The sequence below is a fragment of the Tachypleus tridentatus genome, chromosome 6 (assembly GCF_004210375.1).
Source record: "Tachypleus tridentatus isolate NWPU-2018 chromosome 6, ASM421037v1, whole genome shotgun sequence".
Taxonomy (NCBI): Eukaryota; Metazoa; Arthropoda; class Merostomata; order Xiphosura; family Limulidae; genus Tachypleus; species Tachypleus tridentatus.
The window spans coordinates 77,352,590-77,373,186 of record NC_134830.1 but is presented as its reverse complement, the minus strand read 5'-3'; the positions used below and the strand labels follow the sequence as shown (position 1 = coordinate 77,373,186).

The 20,597-nt window shown below is 33.3% G+C and overlaps 1 protein-coding gene across 1 annotated transcript; it reads right to left on the bottom strand.

Annotated features, from left to right (window-relative positions):
• Positions 1-1,243: 1,243 nt before the first annotated feature.
• Positions 1,244-17,425, bottom strand: LOC143251644 (cell adhesion molecule Dscam1-like). Its single transcript, XM_076502907.1, has 2 exons — positions 17,266-17,425; positions 1,244-1,590 (listed from the first exon to the last, which is right to left on the bottom strand). Exons 1-2 carry the CDS (start codon positions 17,327-17,329, stop codon positions 1,244-1,246), a joined length of 411 nt encoding a protein of 136 aa, XP_076359022.1. The 5' UTR covers positions 17,330-17,425.
• Between the last annotated feature and the right edge of the window lie 3,172 nt (positions 17,426-20,597).

Sequence of the window (20,597 nt, the reverse complement as noted above, 5' to 3'; positions counted from 1 at the left end):
TGAATAACTTACATTGAAATATTCTACTTTCATTAGCAAGCACGTACTCCAAATTGCAAGATTTATAAGCAGTCTCATTAGTTATCGTTATATAATGGTGAATGTAGCAACTGAATTACTAGAAGGGTACAAGAATTCAGACCATAAATAAAGGAATTTATTTGTGATCCTACATTTTAACACCTAACATGAAACTAAACAAATGCAAGAACAGGAGTCTTAAGTTTACTATGTAAAGAACTTAAAAAAATCAATAAAATCCTCCCAAGACCGTGCCATCGTTAGCAAAGTAAACATATTTTGTTGTGAATGCAACCAAAGATAGGAAGGGCTAGGTGATATCCATCCTATGATATGCCTTTTGGTCCAGTATATCATTCTAACAAGTTTGGTTGAGGTTGGCCACGGAGTAGCTCATAAACAAGCAAATGTTCTACTTTTATAAATTTAGTTATAGTCCTGGATAGCACGAGAATTATCGCATTGTTAACGCCGTTCATCTTCTTTTCTTCTTTTTACAAATAGTTCACAACATATAGAATAATTTTGTAACACATTTTTATGCCATATTTTATCTATGATGTATTCTCTATTTTAATTCTCATTTTGTACAAGATGTAAGTTGTTTTCACTTTGAGAAAGTTTTTCATAATTCATTTTGTTGATTTTCCTTGGCACTGGAAGAAATATTACGATATATATATAGTAAGTTTTATGTTTAAATACTTGATCTGCAAGTCACTCAATAAATAAGTTTTCTTGAAAAGGTATTATCTATAGTGTATTATTTATTATTACAATAACAGAAACAATAATAAAGTCGTAAATACATATTAGCAACAATAAATAGGCATATAGGCTGCTTCTGTGAGTTAAGTAAAGTAGTACTTACAAAACTTTACACATATAAAATAAATAAAGGCAATACGTGTAATATAAGATATTCGTGTTTTATATAACGTAACATGATGTAAATAAGTATAAAACAACTACCTGATAATTCAAGCACAATTTTTTCCTTATGATGTGTCTTATCAACTATAATTATATTGATTTTTTCCATATATAACTTTAGCTACAATAATATCCAGCTGTAAATAATGCATTCATACATATCACTAATGATACCATTATGACGGAGTCTTGTTAATCACCCAGTTAGGATAAAGAATAAAAGTTCTGCTTAAAAGTTTTATGAATATTGATTTTGTCTTAATTAAACTGTTTTAATAAGCTTACTGGTTCATATAAAATATGAGACAATGAAAGTACCTGCTCGCACGTGTACATCCCTACTTCCAATCGTGCCGACTGTGTTTGAAGCTACACAACGATAAGAGGTTGAGTGCACGGACTGCTGGTACTGGTCGACAGGAAAAGATGAAAATATTAAGGAACCATCAAATCGGCTGCGACGCAGACCAGGTATGTCCTCCAACCTAGTTCCAAAACCATCAGTCCATAAAACAACTGGTAGTGGATTTCCAGTTGCTGAACATGGAATAATTGCTCCAGTGGTGTTGTAAAAGCTTACATGGTTAGGAGGTTCCAAAATAAAAGATGGCCCTTTAGCGAGTGAAGTGGACAAACCTGTTAAAGAACTGTATTGTAGCTTACACCAAAACATTAGATAAATATATTTCTAAAATGTAACTACATAAAGGGATGTATTGCGTTAATCTTCAATGTTTGTTATAAATACGTTATATGGAACAACAAAAAGGTAGTACTGCAACTATGAAAATAACCACTAAGTAACATATGAGTTACAATCTATCACGAGATAGCAAAGCCACTTCAGGCTATTTGTTGCGTCCACCAATGAGAATCGAACTCCTGATTTTAGCGTTGTAAATACACAGTTTTACCTAAACTTCACTACAAAGAGCAGTTACATCAAACGTTGCACAATGAATTTATTTTTTTTTTATTTTGGCTTTATATATCATTACAACGTTTTCTCGTGATAATCATAACATCTCAACATTCTACAGATTTCTTAATAATTAATATTTTGTTATAAAGATCCTTTCCTATCAGTCCTAATTCTAAGAAAAATAACAGATCACACTCTTATAGTTCCTAAAATACTGTTGAATGTGTAACAAAATTAATTTTGGTAATTTATAAACTGTTGCTCATACAACATATATTGAGACCAGTGTGAAAGAAGATACCACCACCCAGAACGACTGGTATGGGTATTAACACTTTTACTAATAAAGCAGAGAACAACGTTTCGACCTTCATAGGTCATCATCAGGTTAACGGTAACCCTTACCAGCTGTTCTGAGATACATTTTTACTTCATGTGGGTTTCTCGTCATCAAGAGACGCCACTGCTACACTGGCTCTCTTTGATACACCTTTCCTTATGGGTATAAAGTTCATTGTGTTTGTTTCTTTGTTTGTTTTCGAATTTCGCACAAAGCTACTCGAGGGTTATCTGTGCTAGCCGTCACTAATTTAGCAGTGTAAGACTAGAGGGAAGGCAGCTAGTCATCACCACCCACCGCCAACTCTTGGGCTACTCTTTTACCAACGAATAGTGGGATTAACCGTCACATTATAACGCTCATAGTACAGACTACTTTATTTAGCTTTGTCAACCACTTAGATCAATTAGAACCAACTGAGGCCAGTTTCACCTGCATTTGATATCACAAAGGGTTGTTGAGTACTGTCTGTATAGTGCTTGGTGTTAATGTACTATTCAGGAAGACATAGAGGACTGTAGATCTAGCAATGCTAACTATTTTACACAACATCGTTCCATCAATGACATGCGTATTACGTTCTTGTATAAAAATAGGTTCGTATGTTGATCCACATATTCTTTAAATGTCTTTATGTCTGTTATGCAGAGTGAATCACAACTCACCTATACGAACAGCATTACCCACGTATCTTTTGCCCAAACGGACTATGTTCTTAGAACCATTACAGGTGTGCTTTTTGTGCTTTGCTGTGAGTAAAATGCACCTTGTTGAGAGCCTAATATATAGGCCAATCTTGTGGCTGCTGTTTATATCTGTGCTGACATTGAAATAGTGCCAGTTTTATCAGCATTTGTTCGTTTTTTTTTGTTTTGAATTTCGCGCAAAGCTACTGAGGGCTATCTGCGCTAGCCGTCCCTAATTTAGCAGTGTATGACAAAAGGGAAAGCAGCTAGTTATCACCACCCACCGCCAACTCTTGGGCTAGTCTTTTACCAAAGAATAGTAGGATTGACCGTCACATTATAACGCCTCCACGGCTGAAAGGGCGAGCATGTTTGGTGTGATAGGGATTCGAACCCGCGACCCTGAGATTACAAGCCGAGTGTCTTAACCACCTGGCCATGCCATGCTTTTATCTGCGAACATCTAATTTAGTCTCAGAGCAAATACCCTACAGTTGCAATGATCCATAATGAACGGATATATAATGTGTTATGTCTTGTTCATTTGTCAGACCAACAGTAACATTGGTTTGAAAACGACATTTTAAATCAATTCATAACAGCTTGATGTGTATGGCCGGCTTTCAATCGTTCAATGGCTCTTTACATGAGTCAAATATAAAATATCTTAATTAAATTTCATAAAGACATTAGAAAATTTTAATCATCTTTAAATCTTCACTTTGAAGTGACAACGGAAAACAAGATTATGTGAGCCGTTATATATAACATAAGCTGATTTACCAATACATTTTTAGTAACATGACTTATCATCATGTCTAATTTTCCTACCAATGAACTGATGACAACAGAGTAACATAATCTTATAACACTGGCTTTTGTCTTTGCAACTTTGCAAATTTCGATTGTCCTTGCATGGTATCTTACAGTGTATCAAGTAAAAATACGTAAAGCATCAATACTGATAACCAGTTTTAGGTAAACACGGAGACAAGAAGTTTAAAAAAAAAAAAGATAAATTTAACTGAATTACAATGTTACATATCAAGCATTCTATTTTCTAACTTCTATTATGTAGGATTGTTATTCTTGTGGTTTTCATAGCACAAAGTAATAACACAATGGGCTACGTGCCCTCTGTATTACTGCATAGAGTAAACAATATATGCCAATTATAAAGTTATGGATTTATCGTGCTCACAAAACTAGTATTAGATTAATTAGAAATATGTTTTTGTTGCCTGGATAACGTAGTAATAATATAAATAAGAGATAGTAAGAAATGGGAAAATTATTTGTAAAAAAAATAATTACTAAGGAAAGTCATTTATAAAAATACGGCCGCTTCAGCAACAAAGTTTAAACTAATTATCGAGCTTTTCAAAAGCTGTTTTGATGATTCTATGTGATAAACCTCCCTTCCTGGAACTTTATGTTTCCTCAACGTGAAAAAGAAAATTACATATAAAAACGGGGATTTTTTTTTAACACTGAAGTTATATTAATTTGACATCTGGGGAAAAATTGTATTTGCTCAGATAAATACAGCAACAAAGCACTGATTAATTTGAGAAAAATACAATATTTATATAATAAAAAAATCCAGTATAAGTTATGAAATCGTACACGATAAGAGGCACAGACCAAACTTTTTAACAGAAATAGGCTATAAACTTAGGAAAGAAAGTAATAACCTTATTCGGGAAGCTTGTAAAGAAACAACAGTACCAGAGATTGTAATAAAAACGGCACTAAATCTACTCACAGTCGTATACTTGAGTTTTATGATTTTTCGAAAGATCTTAAGCTCAACACATCACTCCACATAATAGTTTTTGCTTATGGCACCCTAACATAGCAAATTGTCAATGGTAACCAAAAAAATTACTTCATCTGCTTCTAGTTCTTTTCTTTTCTACATTTACTGTGGAAAAAATTCCTGTAAGCCCATAATCATTGAGAAAAGGTTCTTATTAGCTCGGGATGTTGTATTGATATTCCACTTATATCAGATAAAAAGCCAGTAAATAGAGTGCCTCGCAAAAATATTTATCTCTATCAATAATCTTCCATTCTGAGGAAACATAAATAGTGTAAACATTTTTGATGAAGCTGTATTTACTCACAATTTGCAAGACACATCTTAACACTGTTATGTGTGAAGGAGGTTGAGTGTCAGCAAAATTTGCAAAGGAAATATAGAAATTTGCTGAAAACACTTTTGTCAGCAATTACTGCTGTAAGTGTTTTGGATAAGTTTCTACCAGCTTCACACAACAGGATGGTGTAATTTTGCACTTTCTTCCTGTCAAAGTTCATTAGAGATCGTTCATGGACTGGAAGCTTCAAGACTCACCATAAATTTTATATTGAATTCAAGTCAGGGCTTTGCCGGGTTCGAATCTCCGTTACATCAAACATACTCATCCTTTCAGCCGTTGTGGCGTTATGTGACGGTAATTCCCACTCTTCTTTGCTAAGAGAGTAGCCCAAAAGGTGGCGGTGGGTGGTGATGACTAGTTGCCTTCCTCTCTAGTCTTACACTCCAAAGTTACGGAGGGCTAGCACAGATAGTCCTTGTGTACCTTTGCGAAAAATTCAAAATATAAATACGACTTTGCTCCGGACATTCACTTTCTTTTTATGAAACCACCCCAGTTTGAAACTTTGCAGTGGGTTAAATCTTTTGCAAGGCACTGTATGTGTTCAGAATTTTTTTAAAGTAGTACCATGAATGACTGGGCATTTTTTTTATTTTTCTGATTCCTTCATAATAAGAACGCTCAATTTTTTCTATTTCAAATGTTATTTCAGACCTGGTTTGTTTTTTCTGAATTTCGTGCCAAGTAGCACTAGGACTGTCTGCGTTAACCGTCCCTAATTTAGCAGTGCAATACTAGAATAAAGGTTAATAGTCATCACCATCCATCGTCAACTTTTAGCTATTCTTCCACCAACGGAAAATAAGTAGGATTGATCTCGGCAATATAACGCCCCTACAGCTGAAAGAGCAAAGATGTTTGGTTAGACGGAAATTTGATGGCTAGTCGATCGCCCTAGCCATCTGGTTGTGAAAGCAGGGCAGAGCATGTTCTCTGAGAAAGATATTATAATAAGCGTGTCTTTTGAAACATTCTTACCTTTGAATTCTCAAATGGCATATGCATAAAATGTATTAAAACAGTTCATGAATAAGAAATAAGACTAAAAAACAGATGGGAGTATTTCTTATTTTGAAATTATGTTCACAAGTAAAAAGGTGTAAGAACTTTTAAATCAAATCATGTTAAGGCAGCTCGCAGACAACATAAATGTCAATGCAATACACATCCATACATTGCATATACGATGCTAATTTACTCAAATTAAAGTGATCTATCACCTATCCTCTGCTACGTGATGACAAATCTTTATTAGAGATATTTTTGGAGTAGTTACTGTACTTTCGCGTACCTAGAAATATACATTGAAGCCGCAAATTACACTGCAAAATAATTAATTTATTCATTATCAATGAAAGTGTTGTGATTACCTGTATATCAATCAGAATTAATACCATATTATTTACTTTATTTTTCTTTTAAGTTTATGTGGGTCAGTGATAAACTACAAGGCTTATAGATTTAAAAAAAAATCGGTGTTCAATTTATCCATTGGTCATAATTCATTGTTAAAATTTGAGTTCACACAAATGAATAGGTAATATTTAGCTTATTTATTGGGTTGAGGAATAATTCGTGAGCGTTTTTTTCAAGTTAAAAAATATATTCATAAATAAAACGCTTTCGCAAAATATTTCATGTCATTTGGTAGATAATGTTTTGCTCTAATAGATGGTGTGTTTGATTTTCATATGTCTTTAATTTTTGCTTTCATTTTCAGCTCATTAAATGGAATGTCAAGTGGACAAAATCGAGCATTTTCGACACCATCTGCTTTTCGCATTTAATTTCTTGCAATTTCGTTTAAAACAATGCATACTATATACCTAGGTATTACATGAAATAAAGTATCATAATAAATGTTTTGGGTATAATGTGTTCATGCATTGAAGTATTGTATAATCTTGCATGTAATGCTTGAATGAAATTATTTAAAACGCTCACGAATTATTCCTCAACCTAATATTTTTCTTATTCTTTAAAAACAACATTATACTAAATTTTCTGCTACTCAGGAAAACTGAAAGGTTATTTATTTACAGAGACTTCCCAAAGATAATTTGTTTTATAAACACAAAAGTGTATTGATTTACTTGTTCTTCAGAGATGCTTCTTCGGTTGCCTTTTTTCTATATCAGTGATAACACAGTATTAACAACTTTATTTCTCAAAGGTATAATAGTACTGAATTATTTGTTTATTAAAGTTGATGCAGTTGGCTTTTTTGATTATCACAGATACGACAGTTTTTTTTTTTATTTTGTAATTTTAACTACAGGGCAATAGTGACTTCTTTGTTAGTCTTGACTCAGCACTAACTTTTTTGTTTTCACAGACATGCTTAAAATTAAACTGATTGTTGAACATAATAGATTAATTATTTTTTGGTGGAGGACCTACTGATTAATTAATTTAAACTTACAGTAATAGCAGCGTTTACAGTATAGAAATTCTTATTTCAATTATCTCAATGTTTCATCTCATAGTATTAAGTCAGAATCAGGTAAGAGACATTCAATAAAGTAGTTTGAATTTCAGAAAGTTCGTTTGTTTATCAGAGATTATACAGAATTGACTAACTACAGCAGAATTATATTATTGAGTACATTATCTTTCAGGTACTAAAATGTTTGTACTTCAGCAATTGTAGATAATATAGTGTTCATTATCTTAAACAAAGAGAAACAAAAACTACATGCAAATGACATGTTTTGTCTGAACTTTATAACAGATTAACTGTTAAACGTTTATTTTAATACTTATGCTTTTTCAGTATAGTTTTCTGTTTTGCATGTGACATATATTTTTCACTGTGTATTGCGCAAGTCCATCTGTTCTTAAAATTTATAGAACATTCTTGAGAGTAAGAATCAACAATATTTGTTTTTCGAACACGCTGGCGCGTTTTCCAACATTGTTGAAGCTTCGAGATAAACGGGTGATTAATAGTAGCCCAGGGTGAGTAGAAGAAGATTATTATTCGTCAGCTACAGTCAGTACGCTATATTGATCTCAGCCGCTATAATTGTGATTAACACCTGTTAATCGGAAAACTCCAAAATTGGACCAGGAACGTTTACAGATTTCAAATATTACAAACTGTTTAAAATCAGTGAATTAACTTTGGTCGTTAGTATTTCTTCAAAGATATTAAATATAGTTGCTGGTGAAACTTACGGGTTCTTCAAGCTCAGCCAGTCAACAGAAAAAGTGTACAGCTGTATCAACAAAGATTTAATTTACTCGCCATGAATCTCGATAAAATATTCAGTTCCAGACCAAATATAAGACTTAGTATTGTCTGTACATTTGTAAAACTGTTGTATATAAATTATCACTTGTAATAACTATTAGTAATAACAGTTAATATAAATAGTGTATATTGTTGTATATTAAAATATATTTGTGTTACAAAAGAAAATTTTGTGTATCAATCTTATTGACACATATCATAAATTTGATACATATTAAACTTTAATTAATTTCTAAATTAGAATTTCCGATTATTTGAGATAGTAATACGTAATGTACGCTATATAATAAATCAGAGACTCGTGACGACGTGAAACCCGCTTGAGGTAAAAATGTATCTTGATACGATTGCTATGGGTATTAAAACATTTATTAAAATAAATTGTAATAAATAACGTTGTTCTCTATTTTATTTCAATAAAAGTTTTAATACCCATACCAGCCATCTTGAGATACAAATCGGACACTCGTTTGAAATAAATTATAATACGTAACAACTTCTTTTGGTTTGGCTATTTACATGTAAGAACGTTAGTTAGCCAATGGCTAGATTTCTTCAACTGACATATAAAACGCATAAAATGTATAGAAATGGCGTATGAAATGCATACAAGGTGGTAATGATGTCTATTACGTCACTAGAATTAAGTCAGTTAGTTATAGGAGAACAAAAACAAATACTGGAAGTATAAAAACTAATGTCACAATAAAACATATTGATTAGAAAGTGTTATATGAAATAAAAAGAATGAAAATAACTCCCCAGTGGCTCAGTGGTATGTCTGCAGACTCACACCGCTAGAAATCGCGTCAATAGCCGTGGTAGGCAGAACACAGATAGCCCATTGTGTAGTTTTATGCTTAATTCCAAACAAAACAAAAGGAATGACAATCTAATTAGAGAAACATTTACCAAATCTGTACATGCTTGGAACAAAATCGAACGTAATAATCATGTAAAAATTATTCAGTTTGAAGATTTACTCAAAAATGTATTTTTTACAAGCTTTTTGTATAGAATTGAACTTAATTATTTATTCATATTATAGACTTTCATAATGAAAATGATAAGCGGGATTTTCTACCATTGCATGACGAAATATAACCAAACCAATAATTGAGGTCAAATTGAGGTTTGAGGATCGATGTTTTTCGTAACTAATTAATAATCATATCTCTTTCGGACGACATGCTATACCTGCAAATTTTGTGACTAATTTTTGTCAAATCTATCGACCACCTTCTTTTAGGTTTATTTAAAAACAGTAAATTTTAATATTTCTTTGATTATTCATGTTTATTAATATTCACTGAAACATATATTTTCCTATCTTAAAAAGAAATAAATTACACTATGTAACACAACTTTTGTTCCTGGATAGTAAGTGTTATTTCTTAATTGCTTATGTTGTAAAAGTACAGAAAATGGCCATTATTCCCTTCCAATTTTGCTTTTGTGACCCTTTATAATGAAATTTATAAATTAGCCTATTTTCTATCTAAAAACGAATAAATTTTCATTTACATAAGATGTGAATAAAACAACATATGAATCACGATTTACATGTATTTATATTAAAGTTATACAAAAAGAACAAAAATGTTTCAAAGTGACTTGCGACTTGCACACTTTCATCTAACAAATCCCATTCCTTGAGTCTAGATGTCAAAAACTCGGCATTCAACTTTGTTAGACCAAGAACTCAGATCAAGTCATTGAGGTCTTTTTGTTTGGGGTACTATGGTTTTTCTCATCAGCTGCACCTCTGAAATTATAATCTGGATCTTCAACGTCTATCTCCTCTTCTGTTTTGCTGCTCTCTTCTGAGGACGGCTGCTTTCTCTTTGGTAAAGTGGGTACAGGGAGCACAAGGCAGTGTGGCACTGGAACGATAGATGTTAGAAAGTCCGAATACATGATAGCAAATGCATTCTTACCAGTCCGACGTTTGGAAGGGTTCACCATGCAGAAGTAGCAATTGCTTGAGTGGTCAGTGGTTTCACGCTAAATTCTTGGAATAGCAAACTTCATGGCTCTCTTTTCCTCTCTGTACCATCCTGCAAAAGAGCAAAATAAAACTGTTATTATGAAGAATAAATTTATTTCATCCACAAATAATGTGTAAGAGGTTCATGCAAAATATTTTATATGTGATATTTTTCCTATTAAATAAATTAAAATATATATAAATTTTAAAAGGTCTAGAATTTATATAATATAAAATCTTACTATTCAAGAAAGCAAAAATTGACCGTCTTACCTTCTAGAGTTTTTTTTTTGCGGTGCTCGCAGGTAATATGAGGTGCCCAGGGTTTGTCCTGATCCCCGACAGACATGCCGAAATATGTCTTGTAGGCTTCACACATTTCAGCAGATGCTGTCACAGAGTACTTTTTCGCTCTTGTCTTGATAAATTTGCCAAATATATAGCAGAGTGTGTCTGAAGAATGCTTGCAGCTTCTTGGTGCCATCTCTGATAAAATCAGATAGGTCTATGTGTTCACTTAGGCAGCTAGAACTAAACTGAAGTGGTGAGTGGTGAGCCCTTATATATATATTACTATGGGAAGTTCTAGAAAATCCTCGTAAGTTCTACAGCATTCAAGAAAGTTCTTGGAAATTCTCTATCAGCTACTCAGAATTGAATCTACCTGAAATGTTCTGGAAAATGAATAAATTTGAAAATTTCATAACCCAGGTCACAAAAGCAAAGTTTTAAGAGGTCTTTTCCGTTTACTTAAGACATAAACAATTGGGAAATAACACTTTCTGCCCAGGAACAAGAAAAAGTAAAAATTTTGTTACATACTGTTATATTTAAATTTAGCTAAGTGTACTTCTGAACTTCATCTTGAAACTTCTGTACACTAAAATCCTTCAAATACTCATGTTTGTAACTTTAACTTATTTTATATTTTAAATTTAAATACACCTTTTTAAAAGACTGCTCTTACAAATAAGACACAAAAGACACCTATATTTTGATAGTAGTGAATTAAAATCTATAAACCAACAGATGACTGAGTTGTGGAGGCCCGGCATGGTTTAGGCATTCAACTCGCAATCTGCTGAGGGTCGCAGTTGCGATTCTCGTCACATCAAACGTGTTCGCTCTTTCAGCCGTGGGGGCATTATAATGTGACAGTCAATCCCAATATTCATTGGTAAAAAAGTAACCCAAGAGTTGGCGATGGGTGGTGATGACTATCTTTCTTCCCTCTAGTCTTACACTGCTAAATTAGGGACGGCTAGCACGAGATAGTCCTCATATAGCTTTGCGTGAAATTCAAAACAACCCAAACCAAACTAACTTGTGGAAGAAAGCTATACGCTCGAACTTCATTCGTCCCTATATCAAAACTTCAAGGATTGAAGACCGTCGGGAATGTGTCACCTTCTACAAGAAGTTGTATTCTTATAGTAAGATTATAAAAGACAAAAAGTAGAATCGAGGACATACCAGGTGAACAAGGGAATTTTCAATATTCTATGAATGCAGGAAACTCAAACTGTAGAACAATTGGGACAGAAAAAAATGAAAAATCATTTGAACCCATTTATGACAAGCGCTTTAATGAGAAAAGTGAATTTTGTTATTATGAAAGTGATTCCTTCGACTTCAAAATCCATTACAATGAGGCTGGAAAGTTTTAAAAAATGAAAATAATGATGTAAAGCTAAAAATACAAAAGCTGAAAGGTTTTCAAACACGTCTTAAAATAAATTGCTGTAACAATGAGGAAAATAGCCAAACAAACTGGAATCACAACATTCTAGTTTAGCAATGTAACTTGTTTGTTTGTTTGTTTTAAATTTCGCGCAAAGCTACTCAAAGGCTATCTGCGCTAGTCGTCCCTAATTTAGCAGTGTAAGACTACAGGGAGAACAGCTAGTGATTACCGCCAACTCCTGGACTACTCTTTTACCAACGAATAATGGGATTGACCGTCATATTATAACGCCCCCACGGTTGATAGGGCGAGCATGTTTGGTGGGAATTCGAACCCGTGATTCTGTAATTGCGAGTCGAGTGCCTTAACCACCACATCATGCCGGGCCCTAGTTAACTTAAATTTCTTAGTGCAATACTCCTGTGTATTTAGTTAACTTACGGTTGAAAGTCACAGAACTAAGAGAAACAGGACTAAACTGATATTGTCCGTTTTTTTTCTGAAAATCTCTCAGAACTTTCATTGTATTGCTGTTGGTAGAAAATAAATGCGGTAGAAGAGATACGACTACCAGGAAAATGCACTAGTTGGTATTATTTTGTTAAACGCAGAAAAAAAATATTTAAGTAATCTTCTACGCTTACTCTGTAGCTTCTTCACAATTAAAAAATTCGGAGCGAATAATTAGAGAAATACGTCTTAGAAAATGCCTTACTATGTGAACGAAACGTTCTCATTAACATAACTACCGAAGTTCTTAAATCAGATATTAAATATATTAAATTATTTAAATTTATTTTCCAGCTCATGTATTTCGTTACTTTTAACATAAAACAAAAGAGAATGTTCTACCTTTCGTTTTATGTGTCATTCTGTTATTTATTAATGTTTAGAACATTCATCACCTAAACACATTTATAACTTTGCTAGTTTTAAGTTTAATAGGAGTAGAACGTAGTTTGTAGTATTTCTATTACTGGTCGTTTTTCTTCGCTTTCATTTTCATATAACATAAGTCTAGTAATTTTTATAAATGTATTATAATTATTATCATTAATGCTTCTGATAAACTTCACTTTTTACAAATGTTTTTGTCAGCTCATGTGTTTTCCAATGAACGCTTATATTTTGATGTTGTTTTTCGCCAGGTAACACGATGTTGATCATAGTATTTGTAATTTCTTATAATTCAACGTTGATGTTAGTTTTCGTTGTAAATAAAATAATATATTTGGTTTCTTTGAATTTCGCGCAAAGCTACATGAGGGCTATCTGCGCTTGTTTGTTTTGTTTGTATTAAATTTCCGCATAAAGCTACTCAAGAGCTATCTGCGCTAGCCGTCCCTAATTTAGCAGTGTAAGACTAGATGTAAATAACCTAGTCATCACCACCCACTGCTTTCTCTTGGGCTACTCTTTTACCAACGAATAGTGGGATTGACCGCACATTATAACGCCACCACGACTGAAAGGACGAGCATATTTGGTGTGATAGGGATTCGAGCCCGATACCTTCAGATTACGAGTCGAGTGCCTTGACCACCTGGCTATGCTGCGCAAAAAAATAATATATATCAATATTTTTTTTTTGAATATGTATGATGAGTCACGATGCCACATTGCAGATGTTGGTTCTTCTCAACCAAAAGCCACTGCCCAAAAAACTTGCTAAATGTATCTCATATGTATTTCTAAAAATATAAGTTAGGTTAAAAAAGTAATAAGCGTTAGAAAATTGAAGGCTGTACTTTCTTCTTTTAATATTATTATTTCAAGTCAGTGGGTTTCATAGGATTGTATGTATCAATTTATAAGTTACTTAGCTCAATTATTTAAGTTTTGCGTTATATAGTTAGTTTACTTTTCATCCAAAGTTCTTAATAATGACGCTAAATTAAATATTTTGTTTTCTTACCTTAGCAGCAAAAAGAAAAGTGTAGTTTATCAATTTAGCACAACTTCGAATAGACTTTTGAAATAAAATAGATGTAAGAAAGCTTATTTCTAGCATTCATTGAGTATTATAAGCCATAAATTGAAAATATATACAGTCATGTGAAAAAGCTCAGACACCCTATAAAAGCCTGTGTATTTTTAAACATTTATTGGATATATAGATATTTAATCTCAATTTTAACAATACTGAGCGATTATAGGAATATAACTAAACAATTAAAACTGAAGAAAATACTTTTCAAGATATTCTGTAAATGCAATTCTACAAAAATGCATATTCTAACCGAGAGAAAAGTTAGGACACCCCCACATTTATTCCCACTTAAAATGGCTCAACTCACACACAGGTGGATCACACCAGGTGCACATGATTAGAAGATCGTTACTCAGCATTTTGAATGAGGCTTGCCCTATTTAAAACTCAGACATTTAGTTTGGTGTGCTCCTGACTGTTGAAGTGAGAGTGCGCACCATGGTGATAGCAAAAGAGCTGCCTGAGGCCTTCAGACAGAAAATTGTAGCAGCTTATGAGTCTGGTAAGGGATTTAAAAAGATCCCAAAATATTTTGAAATCAGCCATTCCACTGTCCGGAAAATAGTCAACAAGGGCTTTCAAAACAACTGCCAACATGCCCGGGTCTGATCGTCCAAGCAAGTTCACCCCGAGAGCAGACCGAAAAATGCTAAAGAGGTCTCCAAACACCCTAACATGTCATCACGGGACCTACAGCAGGCTCTGACAACTGTTGATCTGAAAGTGCATGCCTCTACAATCAGAATTGACACTCCACAAGTTTAACTTGCATGGGAGGTGTGCAAGGAGGGAACCTTTGCTCTCTGAGAGAAACATTAAGGCCAAACTGAAGTTTGCCAGAGAGAATGTAGACAAAGACAAGGACTTCTGAAATAATGTTCTTTGGACAGATTAGTCCAAAAATGAATTATTTGGACACCAGAACAGAGGACATGTTTGACGTAAACCAAATACAGCATTCCAGGAAAAGAACCTCATACCAACTGTGAAGCATGGAGGTGGAAGTGTCATGTTTTGGGACTGCTTTGCTGCAGCAGGACCTGGACAGCTCACAATCATAAAATCCACCATGAATTATACTGTGTATCAGAGGATGCTTGAGGATCATGTGAGACCATCTGTAAGAAAATTAAAGCTGAAGCGAAACCGGACCCTGCAACACGACAATGACCCAAAACATACCAGTAAATCCGCCAAGAACTGGCTGAAAAGTAAAAAATGGATAGTCCTGGAATGGCCGAGTCAAAGCCCAGATTTTAATCTCATTGAGATGCTGTGGAGTGAAACGGGCTGTACATGCAAGAAACTCTTCAAACATTTCACAGCTGAAAGAATTCTGCATTGAGAAGTGGGGCAAACTTTCTTCAGACCGATGTCAGAGACTGGTAGATGGTTATAAGAAGCGTCTCACTGCAGTTATTTCAGCCAAAGGGAGTAACATTAGCTATAAGGGGTAGAGTGTCCTAACTTTTTCCTCGGTTAGAATATGCATTTTTGTAGAATTACATTTACAGAAGATCTTAAAAAGTCTTTTCTTCAGTTTTAATTGTTTAATTATATTCCTATAATCTCTCAGTATTGTTAAAATTGAAATTAAACATTTATATATTCAAAAATGTTACAAAAATACACAGGCTTTCATAGGGTGTCCTAACTTTTTCACATGACTGTATATATATATATAAAAAGATATGAATACGAGGAAAATTAAATTAACTTCGATACACAAGAAAACACGTTTTCTAATGATAGCTCTACATGTATTTTTTATGAAAAATGATGTATCATTTAACATTTTCTTAATAAAGTTAAATAGAAGGAATGAGTTAGTCTAAAGAAAAACAAAATGTATTCACACATTTTATATTGAGATAAAATATTGGAGACATGCTGTGTTTTTGTTTATGAAATAAACTCAATGTTTACTTGGTTTAAATTTATTTTAACTCCAAAACAGCGAAGACTGAATTCAGAATTATTTTTATCCATCTATATTAACGTACTTGCTAATATTCAATAGTTTCATGTCAGTTTTGTTGTAAGTTTATCTTTTTTTTTCTCTGTTTTCGTTATGAATGCATTATATATGTATATATATATTAAAATTATGAATTTTAAAATAAAGTAGGATCCTTTTATAACAGGATCCTTACTTCATACTAAAATTCTGGCCTGGCATAGCTAGGTGGGTTAAGGCGTTCGACTCGTAATCCGAGGGTCGCGGGTTCGAATCCCGGTAGCACCAAACATGCTCGCCCTTTCAGCTGTAGAGGCGTTATAATGTGACGGTCAATGCCACTATTTGTTCGTAAATGAATAGCCCAAGAGTTGGCGATGGGTGGTGATGACTAACTGCCTTCCCTCTAGTCTTACACTGCTAAATTAGGGACGGCTAGCGCAGATAGTCCTTGAGTAGCTTTGCGCGAAATTCAAAAAACAAACAAAAACATACTAAAATTCATAATTTTTTAATACTTGTGTTTGTTTACGATGGGTTAAAAAGAAATTTAATTACGTGCAAGATATGTTCACTATTTCTATTATACCTGTATGTGTCTGTGTGTGTGTGTATCAATACTTAGCGGAATAACAAAAGTGAATACCCACAGACCTACCAAATAAGCTTCAGAAATCTTCTAGCGATTGTTCGAGACACCAAGGCGCTAACCCAGCTGATGTGATCAGTTAGGTAAGTAGTAGACGAAAAAGTTGTTGTTTTAGAAATTTTTAACTGTTATACCAAAAATATTAGCGAAGCGTATTATAATATATATGTACATAATGTATCGTAACCAGTAGTCGGTTTTTCGCTTAGGAATTCGACAAGGTGGTTTTTTTTGCGACGTGCGAAAACCTTGTCAATCCCTATTATTAAGTATTACCGTACTTAACGTTATATCCTCACATAATATTTACGGTCGAGATTACAATTTTACAATAGTGTAACAACTTATTTAACGAATGACTGAAACCAGTTTTAGCAAATACAGCAATGTACATCTAATTAACGGCAATACGTCGTAACACAAATAAAAGAGTTTTATATAACAAGATGTTAACGTAGCTAAAAAGCAGTTATTATCAATTAACACATATGTTAGACTCAAACCCAATACGTGGAATTTATATAAAGTGGCTTTTAAAACAGATTGATGTTTTATACAGCCATGCTTTTTAAGGATCATGAAGCTCACACTATTACTCTATGTCCTTAGAAATAGAAAGCTCAAAACTATTTGTCTATAACTCTGTTTTTAACGAAGCACGAATGTCAATATTAAACTTACCTTCAGCTTGAATTAATACCACAAAAATCATTTTGATGATCCAGTGACATCGTTCGTTCCTCATGTCTGTGCCTCATCTACAAAATGACAGGAGCGTTCAGCACGCGTTGACCGAACTGCGAATGTAACTGCAAGAACTTGCTGGTAGATCGTTAACCGTATCTGATACCGTACTCTCCAACTGGGAGTGTTGCTGCTATTCGCACCAATCAACATTTCCTTTATACCAACAATTATATTACTGGTCATGATAATCTTGTAAATATAAAAATCAAATATAAATAACGAGAGTATGAGTATATACGAGGTTTCATGTATTCCGTTCATTTATATTTATAAATGTTTGGTCGATCTATAACTGAATGCCCTGCAAAAGTAGATTATAAGTTTTGACAATACATAACAATTTAGAAATGTTATATTGATTAAACTGACTTAAATATTCGATTCTTCATAATTTCATTTTGAATAAATAACAAACTAACTATTATATCTAATTTAGAATGTTTCTACCAGACTACTGGTCAGTGGTTAGTAAACACTGACATTTATATTATATCCCCTCTTAAAGGTTCAGCAATAATTCTGCAGGCTCACTATTCTTAAAATCATATTTTGATACTCGTGGTGAAAAGAGCATAGAAAGCCCATCATGCAGTTTTTTGCTTAACACAATAAACCTATACTTTATATCATACATTCTTTTATCATACAAAATAATATTATGTATAGAAATAAATAACAGGTAAAGTTATTAATATTTTAATGCAGTTGTTTACAGTTAATTTCTTATTATTTATTTGATACACGTTGTTTTAATTACAAACATTTTTTGTTTTACATTTTGTACATTGTTATCGCTTAAGAATTTTGAAACTTTAGATATAAATTATGATTTAATTTTTTATTACAGTTGAAATAAATTGGTAGTTCATTTTGTTGAACAAATTTGATTATTGCTTAAAATGCTTTGGAGGAAACGTATTTTAACTTGTTTCTGGTATTTGAAATCCTCGTACAAAGGTTTTGACGACAGGCTAATATGCGAAAAATGCTGTCTTCCGTCTTAGTACTCTCAACGTCACGAGACAGAAAACTACCAAGCGTTCTGATGAAAAGGTTTTAGTTACACCTTATTGATCTTTCAATACAAGATACAATGAATATGAGAACATTTGCTTTATAGCTAAAATGAATCTTATAGGAAAATAGACTAAATAAACAAAGAAGAAATTGGAAGTTTTAAAAGTAATTGTTCTTAGTGCGAAAGAATACTGGAATGTCAATAAAATTAAAGTATGAAAAACGTTTGAAAAACATAAAGTGAATAAATACAAATAACATAATGCACTTGAACTTATAATATATCGTATATTTAGTTACTCCCAGTAGCACAGTAGTATATCGGCGGGCTTACAGCGCTAAATACTATGTTTCGATATCCGTGGTAGGCAGAGCCATTGTGTAACTTTGCACTTAATTCTAAACAAACATACATTTAGTCAAACTAAATGTTACTCTAGACATTGATTGTTCTTAACGTTTGAAAGATAACATGTTTCACCATTTTACGACGATTTCCTGGCATTTCTATTTTCCATATGCATCATTAGAAGTTGTTATTGTCTTCTTTGTGTAAAGCTATACAACAAACTATCTGCACTCCGTACACCACTAGGAATCAAACTCCAGATTTTATCGATGTAAGTCATCATTTTTACCATTAACCATTAGAGATCTACTGTTAAAACACTTGTATATGATTTCGTAATAGAAAATATTGTTTTCCGAATAATATGGCTACTGACAGGTATTAACTGGTAGAGACCTTAATATAAATGTCATTTTATCAGAAATTCGAATGACTGGTTCTTTTGACTTTTCACATTATTTTATTTCTGTTACAAAGTTATGAATAATGATTCAAATGAAGACAAGGTTATTGAACGGTAGGTATGTTTTTTGTTTTGCTTTTACCTTAAGTTTTTCGTTTTAATTTATTTATAAGTTTTATCAACTAGTAATGGTGGTTTAACATGAAACAAAATTTAATTTTACATTTTTTTTAATGTTTAGGTGTTGTCAGTTCTAGGATTTGGTGTAAAATATAAAAATTAAACATAATTTTGTGTATATTTCTACATACCTTAATGTATCCCCTCAGGTTTCGATATCCATGATGAGGTCAAGATCGATATTCTATTAAAATGTTTTGTGATCAAAAACATTCAAACTTATCTGAGTGCTCCCTGCGAGAGAATCTGTTTTCCTCAAATGAAAAGGTCTAGCGTCGATAATCTGGTTTTCAAAGTGAAGAAAAGGCTGTTGAAGGCAGCCATAATAAAAAGTTGTCAGTAAGGTGTGAACCAATGGACACGGAAAAGCTATCGCGAATAGATCTTGTTAGAAATGTTTCTTTTGGGAGTTTCGTGGATGGCTCGGCGTCTTAATGACCTTAAATAAGGCTATGTGAGTAGTGGCTAGTTTGGCAGAGAGCCAGGGAAAGCAGGTAATAAAATCACTACTAGTAGCACAGTACGTAAAAAAAATCTTAACAGTTGGAACGATGTTGTCTGAATACATACACAGTATATAGCATAGCTCGAGCTTTTGTGTCACAAAACAAGTCAAGATGACCAAAGAAGAATTTGCTGTTGTCTTAACCTAAAACAACAGTAACATGAACCTGTGTTTGGAAATAATAAGGCTTTGTAATTCTTATCAGAAATTGCGAGGTTCTCTGTCAAGCAAGAAAAGAGGCGGAAATAAGCAATAAATAGTCTTAATTTGTATATTAAGTTTACCTAAACAGCTGGGCAGTTTTTCTCATGCAAAAAACAATACTTCCAAAAATTAAATTGTGCTAGAGAAGTTCACGTTCCATTGGCGCATTATAAAAGCAATGGTCAAATTTCATTATTTGAAAGGTGCTGGATTCTGTTTACTAGCTGTCTTTCTCTAGTCTGTCAGTTATAAATTAGAGACGACTAGCGCAAATAACTGGCCCGGCATGGCCTAGCGCGTAAGGCGTGCGACTCGTAATCCGAGGGTCGCAGGTTCGCGCCCGCGTCGCGCTAAACATGCTCGCCCTCCCAGCCGTAGGGGTGTATAATGTGACGGTCAATCCCACTATTCGTTGGTAAAGAGTAGCCCAAGAGTTGGCGGTGTGTGGTAATGACTAGCTGCCTTCCTTCTAGTCTTACACTGCTAAATTAGGGACGGCTAGATTCGAGTATCTTTGTGCGAAATTTCCAAACAAACAAACAAACGCAAATAACTATTGAGTAGCTTGGAGCGTAATCACAAACACAACACGTTTTACAAGGAGTAAC